Here is a 21,751-nt window from a genome sequence, read left to right as displayed (position 1 = left end):
GTGTTCCCTCAGTAGTTTCCTCCATTGGCAACTAACATAATTTGCCACTAGACGGCACTGTGACACTGCATACAATGTAAGAATATCAACTCTCCACACTTCGAAATGTCGCAACACGCCAAACTTCACTGCTAACTAAGCAGTCTTCAGAAAAAAAAAAAACGTCAATGAGAGTTCATTTAAAAGGAAACTTATTATCTGGCATATTTCTTCTTTCTAGCAAGTTCACAATGGGACAGCAACTGCTCAATGTTGAGACGAGAACTTCCTCCTCGTTTAGCTGTATTAAGTTTCAGATGTCAGTCAAATACAGGACACACACACACACACACACACACACACACACACACACACACACACACATTGATATCCCCGAACACATGCTGCCTCATATCAAAACTGGTTATAATCGCAGTTGAAGGTGATGGAACTTAAGAAGTGGACGGCCTGCAGCAAAATGATGAGTTTTACTGCACCAGTACAGACCTTCCAGATTTTGGTGTCTCATTCCATCAATGCTAACAGCAGCCTGCTTTGGATTACCCTCATTTTTAGTTGATACTGCACCATCAAAAGCCACTGACACATTAATGTCTTTAACAGGATTTCTGATGCTCCAAGAAGATAAGCAACCACTCCTTGGCATACATGGGAACAGCTCAGGTATGAGTAGTGTGATCCCTGTGTTGTCAGGGGTCTCAGCCATATGGGTACATAGCAGCCCCACCACACGGGCTGGTGACCTAGCAGGGTGGAAAAGGGCTACGGGCTGGTGACCTAGCAGGGTGGAAAAGGGCTACAGTGCGGAAGGGCGACGGGAATCCACACCGTAGATGCTAGGGAGGGAGGTCTTCTCCAGAAGGCTCACACTAAGAACAGGAAATTTTGAAGTGGAGGTCAAACCAAGTGGGGACCTGGAGAAGTAGGATGAAAGAACAGGGAAAAGGAACAAAATTGCAACCAATACAGAAACCAGGTGGACAGCAAGGTTGACATAAATCAGAATGCTGAGAGAGGGGAAGGAGAAGGCAACAGGGAAGTAGCAAGGATAGGGAGGGAAGGAGGGCAAGGTGAAGGAAATGCAGCCAGGGAAGGAACAATTGGCTGCAATAGCTTCAGGCCCAATGTGCACCACACACAAACTCTTGAAACAACTGTGAGCCCCCTGGAGGTATATGCATTACTTAAAGGCTGTAGAGGAAAAATTGTTTTCCTCCATCGAATAAAATCGGCCATCACTACTTATGTTCTTCAATAATAGACAACAATTTTCAGTACTATGCATCGAGATTCGTGACAGTTTTCTTTATGACATCATTTGGACAACTAAATGTGTAAGTAACAAGGCATAAGCAGTAGATAACTCCTAACATAGAGGAAATCACTGTACGCTGTGTCGATAATAGCATCATTTACCCTCCTCTTCTGAATTCCTTCAAAAACTTGAACACGACGTCTCCTAACAGCGATCAACAGTTTTGCAACAGTCTTGCAAAAATTCCTTCATTTAGTTACAGTTTGGAATGTGCAATGATCAAAAGTAATCCACTGCCTCGAGTGCAGAACTTATAGGCACCTTTAAATAAATGCCACCAAAGCAATAAATCATGTTTATTTGTGAAGTACCAATTATTTAATGCATTTTACATAATTTTGAAAATGTACAGCTCCATCCAGTTTGTTGTTAAGTAAGCTGCAGTATAATACATTCTGAATATATTCCCATTAGAAAACCATCATGAAAACTGGCCAACACAGACAAAAAATGTTAATGACTTTTCACTACATAATGCCTATTTTAAAATTTTAATTTGAAAACATGTTGTCTAGTGAAAAGTTACTATTTTTAGGAACACTCATGTAGCTTATGTTTTTTAAGCTTATAAAAATGGAATAAAATGGTACAGAATTCAATGGGTTCATTTTCAGGTAGATTTGAGATGGCCATTTTGTAGTATCAAAATGAGACAGCTAGCAGATTTTGGAAAGTTTAAAAATTAATAACTGAAGGTATGTTCAAAGTCTTTACAGTACCTTTCAAAGTCTTTACAGTACCTTTCAAAGTCTTTACAGTACCTTTCAAAGTCTTTACAGTACCTTTCAAAGTCTTTACAGTACCTTTCAAAGTCTTTACAGTACCTTTCAAAGTCTTTACAGTACCTTTCAAAGTCTTTACAGTACCTTTCAAAGTCTTTACAGTACCTTTCAAAGTCTTTACAGTACCTTTCAAAGTCTTTACAGTACCTTTCAAAGTCTTTACAGTACCTATCAAAATAATGGCTAATCATAAATTCTGTACCATCAAAGTCTAAATCACATAGAATGACCCATGGGCACACCCTACAATAAGTCACTGCTGAAAATTGGGTGAAGGCACAAAGGCAGAAAGAACAGAGTGCAGACGAGTGAACACGACAGACTTGTCTACTTACCACTGGGCTGCTCGAGGCGGTGGTTCAGCTCCTGGACAGCGTACAAGCAGTGCAGCTCCAGCTCCTCATTAGTGTCTATGTACTTCTGGAGGAGTGTCGCGTGCTTCGAGAACAGTGCCTCTTCGAACTTCTTGGATCCCGCGGCTGCAAAAAAAGAACGGAACACCATCTACAGTAACGACAATTCCTATTTTGGCGTCAAAACTCTGAAGACTGACTCGACATCGAGTAACCGACTGGTTCGGAAAATCTCCCGATTTTTGTCCTCTGCAGTCGGGTCGAGAGCCTGTAATAGTACCGCACACCGATCGACCTTTGACGGGGACGTGACAATTTTGACCCTTCTAGCAGCCGGCATTCTCCGGTGGTAGTCAGGCGAGGTGTAGTGCGAGCTCTTACTTGAGCCACTTTTACACAGAAGTGAATAATAGAATGTGCATAAGTTTGCTACTGTGCACTAGGACCGACCCACACCTGCTAATAAGCACTGGAGCAACAGAAAGAGAACACCAGGAAACAAACATTGAAGCAAACAATATCGCCGTGAAGTTGCCTAATGTACAGTCCGTACAGCGCACGAATTATGATGGAGAAGAAAAATGTACAACTTCACATACTTTCTACCAATCTGTTTTTGCTCCAGCACTTGTGTAGTCGGATGACCCAAAAGCACACGATATCTATATTATTCCATCATCGACATTACATTCTCTTCGGACCACTGTATTCACACACAGCTTGTGTAAATGACAAAAGTGGGCAAGATAGATGTGACCTTTTGGTACTGATAGTACCTACGTGGAGGTGACAAAATTCAAACTTCCTTTTCACAGTCCAGTAAGAAACAGACAACTAACGGAATACAAGAAAACGACTGCAAATGTCATTTTCACACGTAAACCTGCTCAGTGGTGCACATTTCTGTGTAATGAGAAGCGGAAAGGGAAGAAAGCAGCCACATATGTGGAATGCAAGTGGGAGTGCAACTTTTCTCTGACAAATCTTGAAAAAGTTGAGTTTTGTGTTGTGAACGGTTTTATTTAATAATCTGAATTACATTTAATTATCTCTGTCTTGCCAGACACAGACTATTTTATGCTGTTAGCCACAACAGAAGTGTTTATTATTATTATTAAGCATTAATGTGTAGATTTTCAATAAACTTATGTTTTTGAACAAGACGAAATTGTGTTACTCCTACGTAACACAAAAAACATATTTGGGCATCTAATGGCACACTCCTGTAATCCATTTAGGTGAACGTCGTTGCAGTTAATAGATGTGTTTTATGAAGTATCACAGATGCTAATGACATTCTCACTCCGAACAGCACTGCCGGTCAGTGCTTTTTCGTACCTGGAACCACTGCTCAAAAATCTGTTTGTTCACCATTCGTAGTGTGGAAAAAAACTTCTTCCAACAAATGACATTTATCAAAATTGTCTATTTGTGTTATAGATGCCGTTTGTAGTATTTCGTGTTTGTACATCATCCAGCTTCGTCGTCCACTATGGGCCATCCCCACTTTATTTCAAGGTGAGCACATTTACACGCCTAATATCAACATGCGATTCAACAACGATCACACTAATAGTGCAGTTCAAATCTGTCTCGTGCTTCGCAGCATCGTATACGAAACTCATTTCTCGAACAGAAGCAGTCTAGCAATGTCGACAGTCACGCCTATGAAGCCACTAGCACTGTGGTTGTCACAACTGTGGCTTCACACTTGGAGGTCCAACTTACAGAAAAGAAGTTATGTACAGTGCAACTAGAAACCCCAACAGACACGTTACAGGGTAACAATTCTTGGCCATACATTCCTCAGACAATACTGCAGTTGGCTGACAAAATTCCAAAGGTGTCACGTAACAAATGCCACCCACGAAGGTGTTAGAATGCCTAGCTAGTGAAACTAAAATTTGTGGATGCCCCTATAGTAGTCTCCAGAAGGAAATCCCTAGCAGTTGCAATGTGGTGTGTGCAGCTGCTTTGCACATCATCTTCAATCGTGTAGTGATTTTGTAAACATCTGTAAGGCAATACCTGGCTTCAGTGTTGGCACACCTCTACAGACAACCGATGTTTCCACCTACTGCCAGTTGCACTTTGCAGTTCCAAGTTAGCAGTGTCACCTACAAGTGATCTTCCGTGGACTACTAAAAGTTTCTCCCAACCCAAATTTTACTATCTCCGACAAGTTTACACTGCACACCTACGACGGCACTACGGTTTCTCTCGGAAAACTTCAGGACTACAGTATGTCCTGAGGAATCCTGATTGTTACTCAAAACATCAAAACACTTCAACTTGTGCAGAACATTACTACTTACTATGTATTTAACAGCAAAAATTAATGATCTTATGCGTCACACATTGAACTTACCCTGATACGCACTCTCGCACACAGCTGTCGTCAGCACACGGATGAATTCTGGTGTCTTAGCCCGGTCTCCTACATTTGCCTGTGGAATCAAAATGCGAAAGGAATTACAAGAGGCACTAAAAGTGTCAATACCCAACATGGGTGTAATGTTCCCTCTTGAGCTCACACTTTTCCACATTTTTCTTATTCTGCATATTTACTGAATTAACATTTTTACTCCATGAAACAAGAAAACAGTATTTCAGTCAACTGACTGGTTGGGTGACTAAAATGATTATTACAGTACATAAGGCATCTCTGTTCCTCAATTTCAAGGCAATGCACCATACCTACTTTCAAAGCTTCACATTCAACCCTAAGGTGCACAACTGTACAATGTGCACTTTTAGTTTAAAGTGAGGGTAACAAAGGTAATATAAATATATACGTATGGGAGAGGCAATACATGGATGTTTTTGAAGTCCGTTTGTTCTGATTTACAATGCACACATGAATTTTTTCCTTATCTTATGTATCCACACTTACCCGAGTTGTGCCACAATACCTAATAATGTATTCAAAGCAATTAATCTTTGCATTGGAAATGAAAAGCCACTTAATCGGCTCGATATCTAATCTCCGTGTGTGCCACCTCAAATTTTAACCTAGTCATGAAAATTTGACAGTCATCATTTGTATCTTGGTGGTAATGAGTAAAGTTTTGCCAAATGGTTCCAAATTACATTTGAGTTTTACATATGTACAAATTCAACCCAACTAACTGAAACGAAGTTTCTAGGCTACTGAGAATAGTGATAAACGATTTGGAAATTTCTTCCATATCCTGATATGTTGTCTGAAAAATAAATCATTCACATGGAACACAAATAGATCTGTGTTTTGTATGGACCCCTTGAAAATATTTTTGCCATTGTCAGAATATTAATATGACATTTACATAACTTATTACTCCCTCCTGTGTAGTGTAAGTCATTGTACAATGATGAATGGGGTTTTCAAACCTGAGGTGGTAACGCAAGAAATTCTGGACCTTTTGAAGGAACTTATATACTAAATAACATCCTTCTGTACAGAGGAAAGAGAGAGCTGCAGTATCAACCGTTAGCAAGGGTCCTTTGACGATTTGAAAGTGAGAGAAAATCTACACAACCGACAAAAGCAGTAAGTGGGTTGTGGTTTCCAATATTAGGATGTTTGTTTGGTGTGGAAACTAGCATACAGTTGTATCAAGGGCTATCCAGCTGATTCTCAATTTCTTCCTGCATCATTCCTGACCAATACAGTTAATTACAGTACAGTTGGGCAATTTTTGCGACGTTTGGTCTTCAAGGGAACTATGTGCATTATACTCTTTTAAGTCTTTTAAAATTATTAGCAATAAATGTGTTGCACTGCTTGGGATTTGCGAAGACCCAACTATTATTCAATTAATTGTATTTTGCTGTTGATGACATAAGAACACAATTTAGCACATTTTCTGTAGGTGGGCAACACACAAAACAGTATATAGCTTCAAAAACCTCATCCCACCTCTGGCATTCTCCTCGTGAGACAGGAGATAAGCAATATTAAGGTTTAACTAACACTACCGTAGCTGACTGCTCTCCCAATGTCAGCAATATCTTCGAAGTTGTAACATTGTATCTCCAAAGTTATGTATTGCACTGTGTGGTATATAGAAAGATGACATTTGTTATAATTTTATCAATATTTAACTCCTAAATTTGAAGTCTGCAGCTGCTGAAAAACCTCAATGTTTTAAAAAAATTTAGTGTACGGAGGGAAGATACGGTTCATACTTTTTGTTCTTAGAATTACAGTCAGCATTAATCTATAATGCCTACTGCAATGCCTATAATTACAGGGTGTTTCAAAAATGACCGGTATATTTGAAACGGCAATAAAAACTAAACGAGCAGCGATAGAAATACACCGTTTGTTGCAATATGCTTGGGACAACAGTACATTTTCAGGCAGACAAACTTTCGAAATTACAGTAGTTACAATTTTCAACAACAGATGGCGCTGCAGTCTGGGAAACTCTATAGTACGATATTTTCCACATATCCACCATGCGTAGCAATAATATGGCGTAGTCTCTGAATGAAATTACCCGAAACCTTTGACAACGTGTCTGGCGGAATGGCTTCACATGCAGATGAGATGTACTGCTTCAGCTGTTCAATTGTTTCTGGATTCTGGCGGTACACCTGGTCTTTCAAGTGTCCCCACAGAAAGAAGTCACAGGGGTTCACGTCTGGCGAATAGGGAGGCCAACCCACGCCGCCTCCTGTATGTTTCGGATAGCCCAAAGCAATCACACGATCATCGAAATATTAATTCAGGAAATTAAAGACGTCGGCCGTGCGATGTGGCCGGGCACCATCTTGCATAAACCACGAGGTGCTCGCAGTGTCGTCTAAGGCAGTTTGTACCGTCACAAATTCACGAAGAATGTCCAGATAGCGTGATGCAGTAATCGTTTCGGATCTGAAAAATGGGCCAATGATTCCTTTGGAAGAAATGGCGGCCCAGACCAGTACTTTTTGAGGATGCAGGGACGATGGGATTGCAACATTGGGCTTTTCGGTTCCCCATATGCGCCAGTTCTGTTTATTGACGAAGCCGTCCAGGTAAAAATAAGCTTCGTCAGTAAACCAAATGCTGCCCACATGCATATCGCCGTCATCAATCCTGTGCACTATATCGTTAACGAATGTCTCTCGTGCAGCAATGGTAGCGGCGCTGAGGGGTTGCCGCGTTTGAATTTTGTACGGATAGAGGTGTAAACTATGGCGCACGAGACGATACGTGGACGTTGGCGTCATTTGGACCGCAGCTGCAACACGGCGAACGGAAACCCGAGGCCGCTGTCGGATCACCTGCTGCACTAGCTGCGCGTTGCCCTCTGTGGTTGCCGTACGCGGTCGCCCTACCTTTCCAGCACGTTCATCCGTCACGTTCCCAGTCCGTTGAAATTTTTCAAACAGATCCTTTATTGTATCGCTTTTCGGTCCTTTGGTTACATTAAACCTCTGTTGAAAACTTCGTCTTGTTGCAACAACACTGTGTTCTAGGCGGTGGAATTCCAACACCAGAAAAATCCTCTGTTCTAAGGAATAAACCATGTTGTCCACAGCACACTTGCATGTTGTGAACAGCACACGCTTACAGCAGAAAGACGACGTACAGAATGGCGCACCCACAGACTGCGTTGTCTTCTATATCTTTCACATCACTTGCAGCGCCATCTGTTGTTGAAAATTGTAACTACTGTAATTTCGAAAGTTTGTCCGCCTGAAAATGTACTGTTGTCCCAAGCATATTGCAACAAACTGTGTATTTCTATCGCTGCTCGTTTAGTTTTTATTGCCGTTTCAAATATACCGGTCATTTTTGAAACACCCTGTATCTTCATGAGAGTCCTTTTGCTATACGAGGTGTTTCCACATGTGAGAAGGGAGTGGTGTGGAAGAAAGCCGATGTCCTCCGTCCAGTACTTTCACTGCGTAACACTTTGTGCGGAGGGAACACGGGGAGTAGACAGTGCCACTCGGCTACCGGTGGTGTACTGCTGGCAGGAGCGGACAAAACTGTTTGCTCTCAAATGCAAACTACCTTAAGGCTAAGTACACCACAAAAAAGCTGAACTTACAGAAATCCACTTGGTGTCTTCGTCAGTGGTGGCAGGCGCTCCTTGCTCCGGCCGCAACATCTGCAGCAGCTTCGTGTGGATCATCTCCGGCGTCAACGGCGCCACTTCGCCTGCGGGGCCCACTGTGAACTCCAGCTTCTGCAAACCGAATTACATCTCGACTCCTGCTTGTAATGACGTGTATGACAATGCAAACCGTAAGGCTAACTTTCCAGTAACTGTTTTAATACTAATTCAGTGAGGACTATTAGGGGATTTCAAAGTACACACAATACAACAGAGATTGCAACAAAACCTCTGAGAGCACAGAAACTTAAAAACCTGTTTTCACAAATGTCCCCAATTCCAGAGAAAAAAATGGAGTTACACTATTTTTTATTCTGAAACTGACAATTTCCAGATTCTCGAACCACAGTGTGACAAACGTAGTTCGTACACACAAACTGGAACACTCGTGTGAAAATAGATGACACTACCATCAGGCCTGTTGAGCTAAGACCGTCACAGTTAAGTAAGGAGAATAATTACGTCATCATGTGGTAGTGTCACCTCTTCAACAGATCTTAACTTTGCTTTAGCAGCAGTGACTTAAGTAGACAAGGAACTTTCAGCACCTCTCAAAGAAATTGTTGAGGGCATGAAGTAACAGTTCAGAAAACTACAGTTAACTAAGTCAAGCTAGGCTCAAATTTCAGTTGCATCCATTTTCAGAGACCGAAATCTTCCTCGAAAAAACAAAAGTCTATCCTTAGAATTTCTGTATTTCTAGTAGAAAGACTATCAGGTTCAATACAGATTACAAATACTGTCACACAATGTAGAAGTAGAGGTTAACTTAAATGCACTAAATCATTTACAGAATAAAAAATTTTGTCCCTATACTCCATCAGTACCATGAAGGAAAGATAACTAAGTCTCTTCCCCCTAAAAATAAGGGACCTATTAGTACCCCGAAATTTATTTACAATTTTTTCTACATTAACTACCCATCTTATTAACAGCACTAAGCAGGTTTTCCCAGAGTTTTACGAATGTTTCAGACAGGTAAAACAGACTTACATTTTCTTTCACAATTCGGTCTATACTGTCGGCAGGGGCAAAATCTTTCCAACTCATTCCAGCCACGTCCCACCTCTGCCTTACCCAGCCAGGACCCTGGAACAAATATTTTGATCTTAGTCAAAAAAACAAAAACAAAAGACAATCAAAAAGAAAGAAAAAATTTAAAAAAAAGTTCAATACCTATCGATTCATAGGGGGAAAATAATACAGTGATATAAATTACATTTATCTTCCAAATGTTCATATTACACACTGGATATGCTTATTTTGCTGCTGCAAAATGAACATCCACATTGATGTGCTAGATCAACGGTTCACTCATTCTCACCTTTTCTTTCACGAGAAGACGAAGGATTTCGACGACCAACTTGTGCAGTCCCGTGGCGGCAGTTTTCAAATCCGAAAAGGTTAGTGCTTCAGTAGAAAGCATTGGAACTGCAACAAATCACAATGTCATTCTATTGCACAACCTAGGTTTTACTTGGCAAGGTAAGTGTAACAATAAATATGTATCACGCAAAATAGTACTCGCAATGGAGTTAGAATTCAGAGCAACAACAATGTTAAGATAGGGTTGGTGGTTCTGCATCAGACAAAGACTCAAAAACTATCAGTTTAGGTAGGCAGTACTTTGTGCTCATGGCGGGAAAAGGGGGTGGCAGGCAGATGGAGGAAGAGGGGAGAGAATTGCAGTATGCAACGTGATGGTTCGCACAGTAGCAAGTAACATTTTTTGACAAAAGGATTCACAAGAAATTTTTAAGTATCACTGCTAGTACTGGAGGGTATGCTATTGATACCATGTCCTGTTGGCTTGTGAATAAGCCCAACTACACCCAGATGGAAAGGATTTTGTCAAGTCTCACAAACGATGTTTACCAGGGCAGTTGCTGGAAAACAATGGATCGACAGACTCAAGAGATACGGAAAGACGACACAGTAACAATGAAACACCCTGACGAATTACAGCTTTGACGTAAGACCGGGGTAGAGTAAGGTGGAGTTTTTGTCTTTTTATTACTCTAATAAATTAAAGCCAGAGAAAAGTACACCAAACCAGCAGAGGTCCGAATATGGCATCAACGTTTACTGGTGACTTGTCTCTAAGACTTTCAAGAACGAACACACCTGGGGTAAAGCTACTGAAGTCTAGGGTCTTTCAGCCAGGAGAAAAGTGAGGTCATGACCATGGAAAGTATAGGCAACCAATGGGGAATGTTGAAACTCAGCTAAAGATGACTGATGTTGATATATTTGTAGTATCTCCAGTGCTGGTTCTATAGACTAAGTAATCATTTAAGAGGGCAGGCAAGTAACTTCCATTTAATGGCTGGAGACTGAATATGAAACATGAAAGTACCACTAAAATTGAAGACAATTATCCATTCAACCTATTATATGTCCATTTTTGTATACGGATTGAGAACCATCTACCACAAGTAATGGCATTAGCAGAATTCAGGCAACTGAGATGAGATTTATTCCTACCATGACCGGAAAGAGAGAGAATCCAGAGTGGGAAAAGAATGATATTAGGTTCCAAAACCACAATAAAAAAATAATCTCTTAGCAGCTGTGATGCTATGAAGATACTATGCTAGCAGGTTAGAGAGAGAGAGGAGAGAGAGAGAGAGAGAGAGAGAGAGAGAGAGAGAAAATAATCATACAGACTCACCAAGGATTTCAGCCAAGTACAGCCACACTTTCGGCACATCTATGGCCAAGTCATCAGCAACTTCCGCAATCTCTTTGAACCTGTAATTAAAAAATTTAATGAAAATCTCACAGCTTAAACATACACATTAAAATTTACAAGTGAATTTAGTTGTCACTTCCATCAGCCCTGTTGAGCTTATTCCATCACAGTTAAATATGGAGATATATTACCTCATCATGTAGTAGTGAACCTCATCAACTTACTTTGCTAGTGCAGTTTACACCAGTATTTTTTTCTCAACGATAATGCAGGAAGGATTTTATTTTGTGGAAAATTTCACAGCATCTTCAGTATAAGTCAATAAAAGTTTTCTGGATACGGTGCTGCGTCATTGCATAGAACTACTGCTGGGGAAACCAACGTTTCTTCCACAGTTGCAGCGGCCTCCTCCTGCATCTACCAGTAGACACACAATAAGGCCGCTGCAATCGTGGCCGAAACATTTGTTTTCCCGAGGGGTAGTTTTATACAATATGACACGGTAACATACCCAGGAAACTTTTATGCCATCTACAGTAGGCTTGCACAGACCGTGCAAATTTGATGTTTCTGACAATATACTGTGGCAATGTCAACCACATTTTCCGCAACAATGCTGGCCACTGTTGCATGACAATGTTGATAGAAACCTATTTCTGGGCCATTAGTAGTTATACAGGCCAGTATATTGCGAAAGCAATTTACTGCACGTGAGTGCAGTTTACTGCTACTTAAACATCGGCAAACTATCGATTAATTGATGGCATCTGCTCTATCGTCAGTATCGATAGTCTGGTTTAACTATCAATAGTCATATATTGTTCGTAATGCCATTCTTCTTTAACTGGCAGCCGAAAAATTGTCGGATCCTGTTACCTCCACGGCATGTGAAGACCAGAGGGAACGTAGATTGCATAGAGTTATTCAATCAACATCAAATATGATGGCACCTTAGCCACTATATGCTGTTTATAAACATATATTGTTAATAGAGTGGCCACTGTGGAGGAGGGGACATGTGAGAGGAAATTATTTTTCTTCCAGTGATGACAGCCAACACACAGTCTCGGGTATCTCATACCAATCAGATCCTTACGGTAAAAATTACATACTTTAACAACACGGATTCATGAATGTGCATTATACAGTTTGCCGTCTTCGAATGTGTGGGCATACTTACTTGTAACAAGGAAAACAATGTAAATAAGGCTGTTTTCATACAAAGCAGTTATTACAGGAAAAATGACATTTTAAACATTTGTTGAGCTTCTGTGACTGTACTGTGTTATACATTTTAAAATAAATACGATTTTTATCATTGTCGTAGTAGTTGTTGCTGTTAATTGAACACACCCTCTATTGTCCTTTTCTGTTCCTGAGTCTTCATTGTACTTACAAGTGTCTTCAATTGTGCTTGTTTACATATAAGGTGATTTAAAAATATGAAACATCAGTGCAATCCATTATGTCATGTCTGCTTTTGCAGTAGTACAAATGTTGTTCACTGTTGGATGCTATGTCCAATTACCAGAGCTTGTCCCTTCAAAGGATGCACCAGTTCCCACAAAATTGAATACAGCAAAATCACAACCTGTCGAGTTGTCAAGTTTTTTATTTGTATGGTGGCTGGAAACACTCACTAAAATACACAGCTGTATTTACATGCTATCAGCTCTCACCATTGCAAAACTAGTCTCTTCTTGCCAAGAGCTGATGGTGAATGCCCAGGAACATTTTTTGCAGACACTCCTGATCCTGTAGGTATTTCTTAAGCTCTTGTCGGGTATCATCATACCATAAGTGACCGTGTGCCAACAATAGGTTCCTCGTCAGTCACTTCGTTATTTAAACCCGACGTAACAGGATTGTTGTTCTTCACACAACTACAGTGCCTCGACTGTCGAATCACTCTCTTCACCAGTGAGACAAAGAGCACAGTCGTCACAAAGTGTTTCGAATGATGCCGACATTAAACAATCACTACTTTTCACTCGCTCCTCCGTTGGCTGAGGAAATATCGCACCCCAAAGATTGTTTATGTCAGATGTGCATAAATAGAGTTCTTTGTTATTGTTTTGAAAATGAATTGTGAAGATCACTAATCATCTGGGTGGAACTCTCAAAAAAATGGAGGGTAATAATTTGTGAAGTGTACCATCTGAATTGAATATCTACATTCTGGGAATACAACCAATTTACGAAACCATTTAAACAGAAAGTATGGTGAAGAACTATAGAAAAGAAATAGAACAAAGGTGAGTGATCAACTTTTGAGCTAGTACAAGTGTAGGAGGTGCAACCGAATGATTGATAAGCTCTATAAAACATTATTTCAAAAGAACAAAAAAAAGGAGCTTTATTCTCCTTGTGCACATATGACTGCTAGTGATATACTGCTGTATAGATCTTCTCACCATTAAGGTTTGAAAAAATTTGTTCATGACTTAGACAGCAGATACGAGTTGCCAGATAAAACCAACCTTAAATGTTCACTGATGCAAAACTATACGAGACAAAAATAAATTAGAGGAAGCCCTTACAGAATATAATTTTTTGTGTTACAGTGGACATGTACACAGGCAACAGAAATGAAGGCATACTGGTATCGACCTGCCACTTTACAATGGATGAAAAAATTGTTTCAGCAGTATTAGAAATGACAAAAATGCAGGTCGTCACAATGCAGAATTTATATCACTTTTAAGTGAGATTCTTTGAAAAGCTTTCCTTCCTTAACTTGTGAATGCTATGCCGAGTTTTGGTTCAGTCTTGTGATCAGTACAAGCGAACCCCCCCCCCCCCCCCTCCGGTCCGTCCCCCCAATCTCACTGCTCAGATTACGCGACTCAGCATTGCAGGGCTGTTAGCTTCAGGAGGAGGAAGCCAGGCTGAGAGAAAGTAAGTATTTACACAGAAGGACAGAGAGATTGCCCAACCACACAAGGTACGATCTACACCAGGTGTAGGATATTAAACACCCTGGCAGCTATCTGCAACAGACTACCTTCTCAGGAGTATTGCACAGACATACAAGAAAATCACCCTGTGTTGCAACCACACATTACCAGAAATATGGCTCACACAACCGCACCTTCAACATTTCTTCCACAGCAATAGTGGAGTGTAATTCGTTTCAGTGCTAAGTTACAGAATGGATGCCAACTAACTTAGCTTTATTAACGAGATAGAACGTGCCCTCTATTTCTTTACAAAATAACTCATTTGGGCACAGTTTCCTTCACAGACCAAAAACAGTGTGTCACCGACAAAGCCCTGTGCAAAGAATAGCACTAGGAACGAACTATTTTTGGAAACGTGTCACCGACACAGTAAGTTAAAACTTTGTCTGCCCCGCCTTTCACATCTGTGGATACAAATTAGCCAATCTGTCCTACATTTAATTTTGTCGGATCAACTACGTCACAGTAGTCATCTGCTACTGGTATCAATTTACTTCTGCTGGGAGCGTGGCAACTCACCCTTCTAGGAACTGTTCCGTAGTGAGGATGCCCTCCTTCATGAGGTGGCCCATCAGCTTTCCAACACCGCTCCGGACGGTCGCCGACCGCTCCAGTAAGATGTTCATCGTTTCTACGACGAAGTTGCCCATGTTGGAAGGTGGGAATGTCTCCGATACACACAGCGCACTCTCCTGCAAGTGAAAAAGAGCACAGGTAACCATTAATTGTATTAAACTGCTTCGACAACACACACCGAACATTTCTTATTAGTTTGGAGGTCTCACATTCTAAATTTAACAGACTAGTTACCTTAGTGTTATCTCTATATGACAAAGGTGCTTTGTTTCAAATACTGTAAAGGATACTTGATGTGTAATTACTTGGAAGTTGTTGTTGGTCACAAATTCCTCCAAGATAAACTGAATCTTCTTGGCAACTTGGTCCGGATTCAGGTGCGGCAAGTTTTTGCGGGTATCTCGGTCCGAGATGGCGGAAGAACCGGAAGCCACAGGTTGCACCACAGCAGCCAGATCGTCGTGGCTCTGCGAAGATGAAGGAGCGGGAGTCTGCCTCGCCGAGCTGCCTTCGCGTGACGACGATCGAGAAGGCGTCCTGCTGCTCGCCGTTCGGGCCTGGCGTTCCTCTTTCTCGGCAGCTGAAAATTGCAGTTGTGTAGGTCCATAGTACTATACTGGAGTGCTTTTTGATGGAGGAAGTTAACAGTCGTGAAACACAACTGTAATTTACATTGCCTTACATACGTGAAATACTTTGGATTTTACTAACAAAAATACCAAATCTTGAAAATGTTCACTGGTATCGAGGAGTCAGAAAATCTTAAGTTGGCCGTATCATATCATTGCAGCTGTAGTGCAGTATGAAACCATTTACACAGTGCTATTTCGGGGGAATAATTGAGTCAGATATGAGGGGTGAAGCTTTTCCACTGCTAAAGCCAATCCATGCCGAGGGCGAGAAAAGGTCGAGGAAGTCTGAACGACTTAACAGATATGCCGAGGGAAGTTTTGTACACTGGGTAGGCATAATATTGTTTCGCTGACTGCTTCAACTGCTGTCACAAACTTTCCTATTTTATCAATAAAATTCATTTTCATATTTTTTGCTACATGTCCACCCATTCATCCCAAATGGAAACATAACAAAATACACGGAAGTATTCAGCACGCAATGGCAGATACGAGGAGTGTTTTTTTTTTAAGTACCGTTTTGCCACACCACGGCCTCAGCACTGCCGTTGGTGTTCTGCGCACGAGCAATGGGTACCTACATCTGTTGTCTTCGCCATTACAGTCTGAGTCTTCCTCGATTGCATGGTGTACTGAGTGTTTAAGATGCCTCCGATAATCGTGAGTCCCGCCGACTGAAGTATGGCCTGTTATAAGATTCCTTAGTGCTATAGGCCTAAAAAGCAATCCGTATTCATCGTGAGATCTGTGCAGTTGACGGATGTGCACAAAACCAAACGTTTAGATAGTGCATTGACTTTACTTGAGCGGTACCACAACGGCGGTGATGATTTGTGAAGCCAAATTGTTACAGGCGATGAAACACGGGTGGCTTACATCACACCAGAATCAAAGCAACAGTCTACGGTGTGGCGGCATTCAGATTCACCCAGAAAAGCAAAGTTTAAGCAAATAATTTCTGCCCAGAAAATCATATGCATAGTTTTTTGGGACAGAAAAGGAGTACTGCTTGTGGAATTTCTGCCTCGTAGCGAGACAATCAATGCAGCAGCTTACTGTTAGACATTGTGCAATCTGCGCTGTTCAATTCAGAACAAAAGACGTGGCAAGTTGAGCGAGGGCATCGTTTTGCTGCAAGACGATGCCCGTCCACATGTGGCATATCAGACCAAAGATCTCACCGCATCTTTTCGATGGGAAACTCGAAATCATCCTCCGTACAGCCCTGATCTTGCGCCCACTGACTACCATCTGTTCCTGCACTCGAAGGAACACCCGGGCGGTCAGCGTCTAAGATGACGATGAAGACAAGACAGTGGTGAGGCAGTGGTTAATAAGTCAGGCGGCACACTTCTATGAGGAGGGAATGCAGAAACTGGTAGAACATTATGACAAATGCCGCAAATTTGACGGAAATTATAAAAAATAAAGTAGATTACAGTATAGGCTTTCATGTAAAAATAAAATTGAGATCTTAGCAAGTCTTTTTACTTTCAAAACAGTACTTACTTAAAAAACACACCTCATATTTTCTAGTTTAACTGAGCCCTACATGCTTCATAAAACACGATCATTCAGGCTAACTTCAAAATCACTGAACTGTGTCACGACCTAGGAGAAGAAGTCAGAATTAAAAGAAACCTACCTCCACCATTTATGACAGGTAAATGTGGATGTATTGTCAGTGTGTAGGTCAACATTTCTTGATAATTTCTAGTTAAATAGGTGTTCTAAGATGATCACATGCTGCTAGTGGCGATGGAGCACGGGAAACTAGGGGAGGCGACAAAGGAAGTTACGGTAACACACCTCACCGGCAAGAGACGAGAAAATGTCTACTGTCACGCAACTGTACAGAACGTCACTGCTGTGGAAGTAGGAAACGTGAGTAGGTTGTACTTACCACCTGAACTTTATATTAAGAAGGTATGGCAAGTGTATGATGAAACTGTCGAATCTAAATTGAAGACCAAAGAGTGTTTCCTTTGCACAGTTTTTGTATCAATTACGATATAGGGTTTGGGAGTCCTAGAACCAATGTTTGTTCAGAATTAGGAGAAAAGTTAAAGCAGGGAAAGACCTTGTAATGAAGTAAGCAATGATGAGAAAACAGAACACAGTTTTTATTGCTTCTGTATGAAGAGGTATTACCGACTATATCTCTGCTAAGAGAAATGACGCTGCTTCAAACACTTTCAGATAAAGATTGCAACTATTCAACTGGGAGAAGGAAGCAACTGTTTCAAGAATCTTGTTTAACGCGATTTGAAATTCTACATGGTCAAAGTGGAAGCTCCAGAGGAACAACCATCTAGAACTGATGTATAAAGGATGTCAAAACTCAACCAGATATCAAACGATATTAAATGAAAACAAATCGTACGAAAACAAATCCCAGATGTTGTCGGATGCGGTTAAGCTATCAACAAAACAGTTTGACTATAATTGCAGGAACACTGACAATCTGTAGTTTTACAAGGAAACAGAATGGGGTTTCCAAAACATATCTGATGCTGAAAGTGATTGCTGCTACTCTGAAAATATAAGGACTGATCCAATATTGACACTATAATAAAGGAGGACACGAGTGTGAATATTTGTTCAAATAAAGAATTCCTGCACTCCTTTTGGTGTTGTCTAAAGATCATTTAGTGTATTTCAAAATCCACACTATCCACTCTGTCGGGGAGTGAGACTGGAAATCCCTCTCCCCGACAGGAACAGCATTTCAAAACCCTCAAAAACCTTATTTTAAGGTGATATTGCAAGGATTACAAAGTTATTTTAACATTTCTATAAGATCCCACTCCCTGAACTCTCAATGTGTTTTTCTGACAGTACAAACATGCAATTCTGAGAGTGTATACATTACATTAAATCAAATTTTTAATTTTACAGCATGGAGTAAAAATTGCTTATATGAGCCCCTCAATCTAGCAGATTTAAAACACACTAGGTGAAGTTCAGGACCAAAACTGGCATTAAATGTGCTTGCTCGGACCTGTGCACTAACCCAATACCACCAACCACCACCACTGTAAAAACAACCAGTGATGTTTAATGTAAAATCTGAAGAGGTATTTATTTTTTTGATGTATTTATTTTTTTGATGCATAACTGAAAAATGCACATATTACAACCTGTATCGTGCTATAATCAGTGGCATATCAAATATACAAACTTGTTCTGCACATTTAGCACTCCTCAATCATGACAATCATAAATAAAAAGGTAAAGGATGAGTCCAGCATTCCATTAGTTACCACTAAGATTGTCAGTAAACAGTGACTCAATACACACAAGCATGAGAGGCTACCACTGCACATACTAATTACTGTTGCACCGTTTCTTAGCAGTTAAAGAGATCAAACTCCAGGCTGCTCTGCATACTGGTGCCCATTTGCACACAATACTGTCTTATCAGATTCCACATTTAATCATGTATTGTTCCAACAGGCAGATTTTTTAAACTATAACATAACCATATTTGTTAATTACCTCAGACTTTAAAAATCCACTAAATGACAATCTCAAGTTATCATGTACCAGGCCACTTCACAGCTCAACATCACATACTATTTGAAAGTTTAATTGGATTTGAAAGAAAGTTTGCTTTGGCTGCTGGGGGAAATCCACCCAGTACTACTGCGCTTCTTCGAAAAAGAAGTAGTTGCAAGAGAAACCTAATCAAGTGTGGTGTGAAGAAACAGAAGACCATAACAAGGAAAATCCAGACATGTCCTTCTCGGTGGCACTACGTACACTTTAAAATATGCACGGAATTTTACTTTACACTGAAATATCACATTAACTATTCGCAATAACAAATGGAAACCACCTGTGATTTGGTGCTATAACACACAGATTTTTTTAAGCGAAAAAGACCACAACGCAAAGAACACGTGCAAATCCGAGAACAGTAGTTTTATTTTTATGCGAAAAGTAAATTTTTGACTAGGAAATCTACTTTTTTCTTTTTCTCAGACAAATCGGAAGACTTTAAATTTCACTCCCTGTGTATCGTACAATACGAGTCGCGTTGACCAGCACACCCTCTCGTACCTGGCATGCGATAGAGAAAAACATCAGTCTTGCATCACTGACAACCAGTTACGCAGCTTCAACTGTTTCTATCTTCTGCCAAGTGCTAATTCTGCATCACACTGCACAATATGAACTGTGCTTAGAAGTACCCGGCAACTACACCTCCGATCACATTATGCAAACCACTGATCGTGACTTATCGATTCCCGAATTGAAAGGACGAAAACTTAATTCCTTGAGAGCTCCTTCCTCAAAAGTTACAAAATAATGTTGGGTGCAGAAGAACAAAGATGGCATGTGACAAATATTTTTTTCTAAAACTGCCAAAACTGTTTATCCCCACCTATATTATTTCTGAGTTTACTTTCAACTCACGGGCCTCCAAAATCTTCCATCAGTTCCACTATTGCCATTCTCCTGAAGCACCAATTTCCACAACTTTAATGCCTAAAACTTTGACTCTTATCTGTGACACAGCAAATGGCTTCTCCCTCTTTCTGAAGTACATTTTCTATCTTAACATTTGGCTTTATTTGGTCTTAACGTTTGGCTTTATTTGGTCTGTGCACCACATCAACAATTATTTCTCCTCCTTTATCTACACACTGGGTGTGAAATACAATTTTAAAATTATTATGAAGTGAAGGGCCTGGCTGATTTCTTTGATCTTCTAACAACTAGCATATCCGATTCCGTAATCCACTCAAGCCTAAACTGCATAATGATGCTCACTTCTACAGAAAGTGCGTGGTTGGACTACCACAACCCTTTGAATGTCCATTCAGTTTAGTAATTATTGTTACACACAGGTGTTAGCTGAAACAGGTCCACAGGTTTACATCCATAGAAAAATACTAGTCAACAACTTATTCATAAGTAACAAACTGAGCATAAAGTTTTAATATCTAACCAATTTTCAGGCAATAATTTTACTGAGCAAATATTCAGTTATGTGTAAAATGAATAAACATATGAATCAACACACACAAGAGCAACTACTTACAGACAAAATTACGCAAAGAGTTCACGGCCTTCTCACGTTCCGTGTTGCTCGGAGGAGGCTGTTTTCCATACGGCCCACTGCATAACAAACCAAAATAATTAGCAGCTGCTTTATTTCTTTTATTTCCACAAGATTGAAAAGTTCATTAAAGTGTCCAACATTACATTACATTCTGTGCATAAAATACAAAGTTATCAAACAGAATTTAACAATACAAAACCTAAGGGCAATGACACTGATTTAACTTACTTCACAAAGCAAAATGTAGAAGTGGGTAGACGCAGTACCTCAAGCCCTGTATCTACAGTATATATTATTTATTCACAAGGACCCAGCAGACATTTACATTCATCACACCCACAGCATGTCATACCTATGAACATACAAATGACCGACGATCTCATAATCTAATAAAGGAAACAGGAAGAGACTACCAGACAAAGATGAACATACACTCATCAACCAAAATCAAAATGCCACACAAATTTTATACTTTGTTTTATCTGAGGAAATCGCACTTTAAGATAAGGAGTAAACATTACTCATTAGGAACCAGAACAGCTTACTTATAAATAAACCACTAGATAAAGACAAAATCGATCACTAGTAATAAGTTCTCTGCATCTACTTCATTTGAGCAAACTTAAGATGTAACTGGACATGCTAGTGGCATCACAAATTAAGAAAACGAGCCAACGTATTATACACACAAATTGCAGGGAAGTTAATTAACTATCACACGCAGAATCATCCTCGAGAATGCCCATTAAAAAATCTGTGGGGTCCATTGAAATGCATGTTCCACATTTAATCTATTTTCAAACAATAAAATACAGCATATTAAATTTAAGCTGGGTAATGAAACATGGACGGCAAATGTTACAGTTGGTGCTTAAAGCATCTTGACTGAAGGAGGGAGTCCTGAAAGTCACAGTAGTTCACATTAAAACTGGGATCACTAATGAAAGCACGTATCAGTTCCTTATCGCTTCAAAATCAAACTTTTTAGAGAACACTCTGCAATGAAAGTCTATAACAAACTTGTGTGAGCGACTTTGCCCTTACTTGTGGCAGAAAGTGTGCCGAGTTGGGTCGGGTTGTTCTGGGGAAGGAGACCAGACAGCGAGGTCATCGGTCTCATCGTATTAGGGAAGGAAGGGGAAGGAAGTCGGCCATGCCCTTTTGAAGGAACCATTTGCCTGGAGCGATTTAGGGAAATCACGGAAAACCTGAATCAGGATGGCCGGATGCGGGATTGAACCATCGTCCTCCCGAATGAGAGTCCAGTGTGCCAACCACTGCGCC

At 40.4% G+C, this 21,751-nt stretch overlaps 1 protein-coding gene across 1 annotated transcript in view; it reads right to left on the bottom strand.

The window, feature by feature from the left end:
- Positions 1–21,751, bottom strand: part of LOC126213419 (eukaryotic translation initiation factor 4 gamma 1-like) — a 110,616-nt gene that overhangs the window by 6,585 nt on the left and 82,280 nt on the right. Inside the window, exons 4-12 of the mRNA XM_049941159.1 lie at positions 20,447–20,523; positions 15,073–15,347; positions 14,711–14,883; positions 11,211–11,290; positions 9,864–9,970; positions 9,533–9,628; positions 8,474–8,611; positions 4,819–4,897; positions 2,433–2,576 (exon numbers count right to left, since the gene is read on the bottom strand). Coding sequence (XP_049797116.1) covers positions 2,433–2,576; positions 4,819–4,897; positions 8,474–8,611; positions 9,533–9,628; positions 9,864–9,970; positions 11,211–11,290; positions 14,711–14,883; positions 15,073–15,347; positions 20,447–20,523 — 1,169 coding nt within the window. The remainder of the gene's footprint in view (positions 1–2,432; positions 2,577–4,818; positions 4,898–8,473; positions 8,612–9,532; positions 9,629–9,863; positions 9,971–11,210; positions 11,291–14,710; positions 14,884–15,072; positions 15,348–20,446; positions 20,524–21,751) is intronic.

Source organism: Schistocerca nitens, chromosome 11, assembly GCF_023898315.1.
Source record: "Schistocerca nitens isolate TAMUIC-IGC-003100 chromosome 11, iqSchNite1.1, whole genome shotgun sequence".
Classification (NCBI taxonomy): Eukaryota; Metazoa; Arthropoda; class Insecta; order Orthoptera; family Acrididae; genus Schistocerca; species Schistocerca nitens.
Note: the sequence above shows the minus strand (reverse complement) of the source record. Positions and strands in the feature narration are given on the sequence as shown.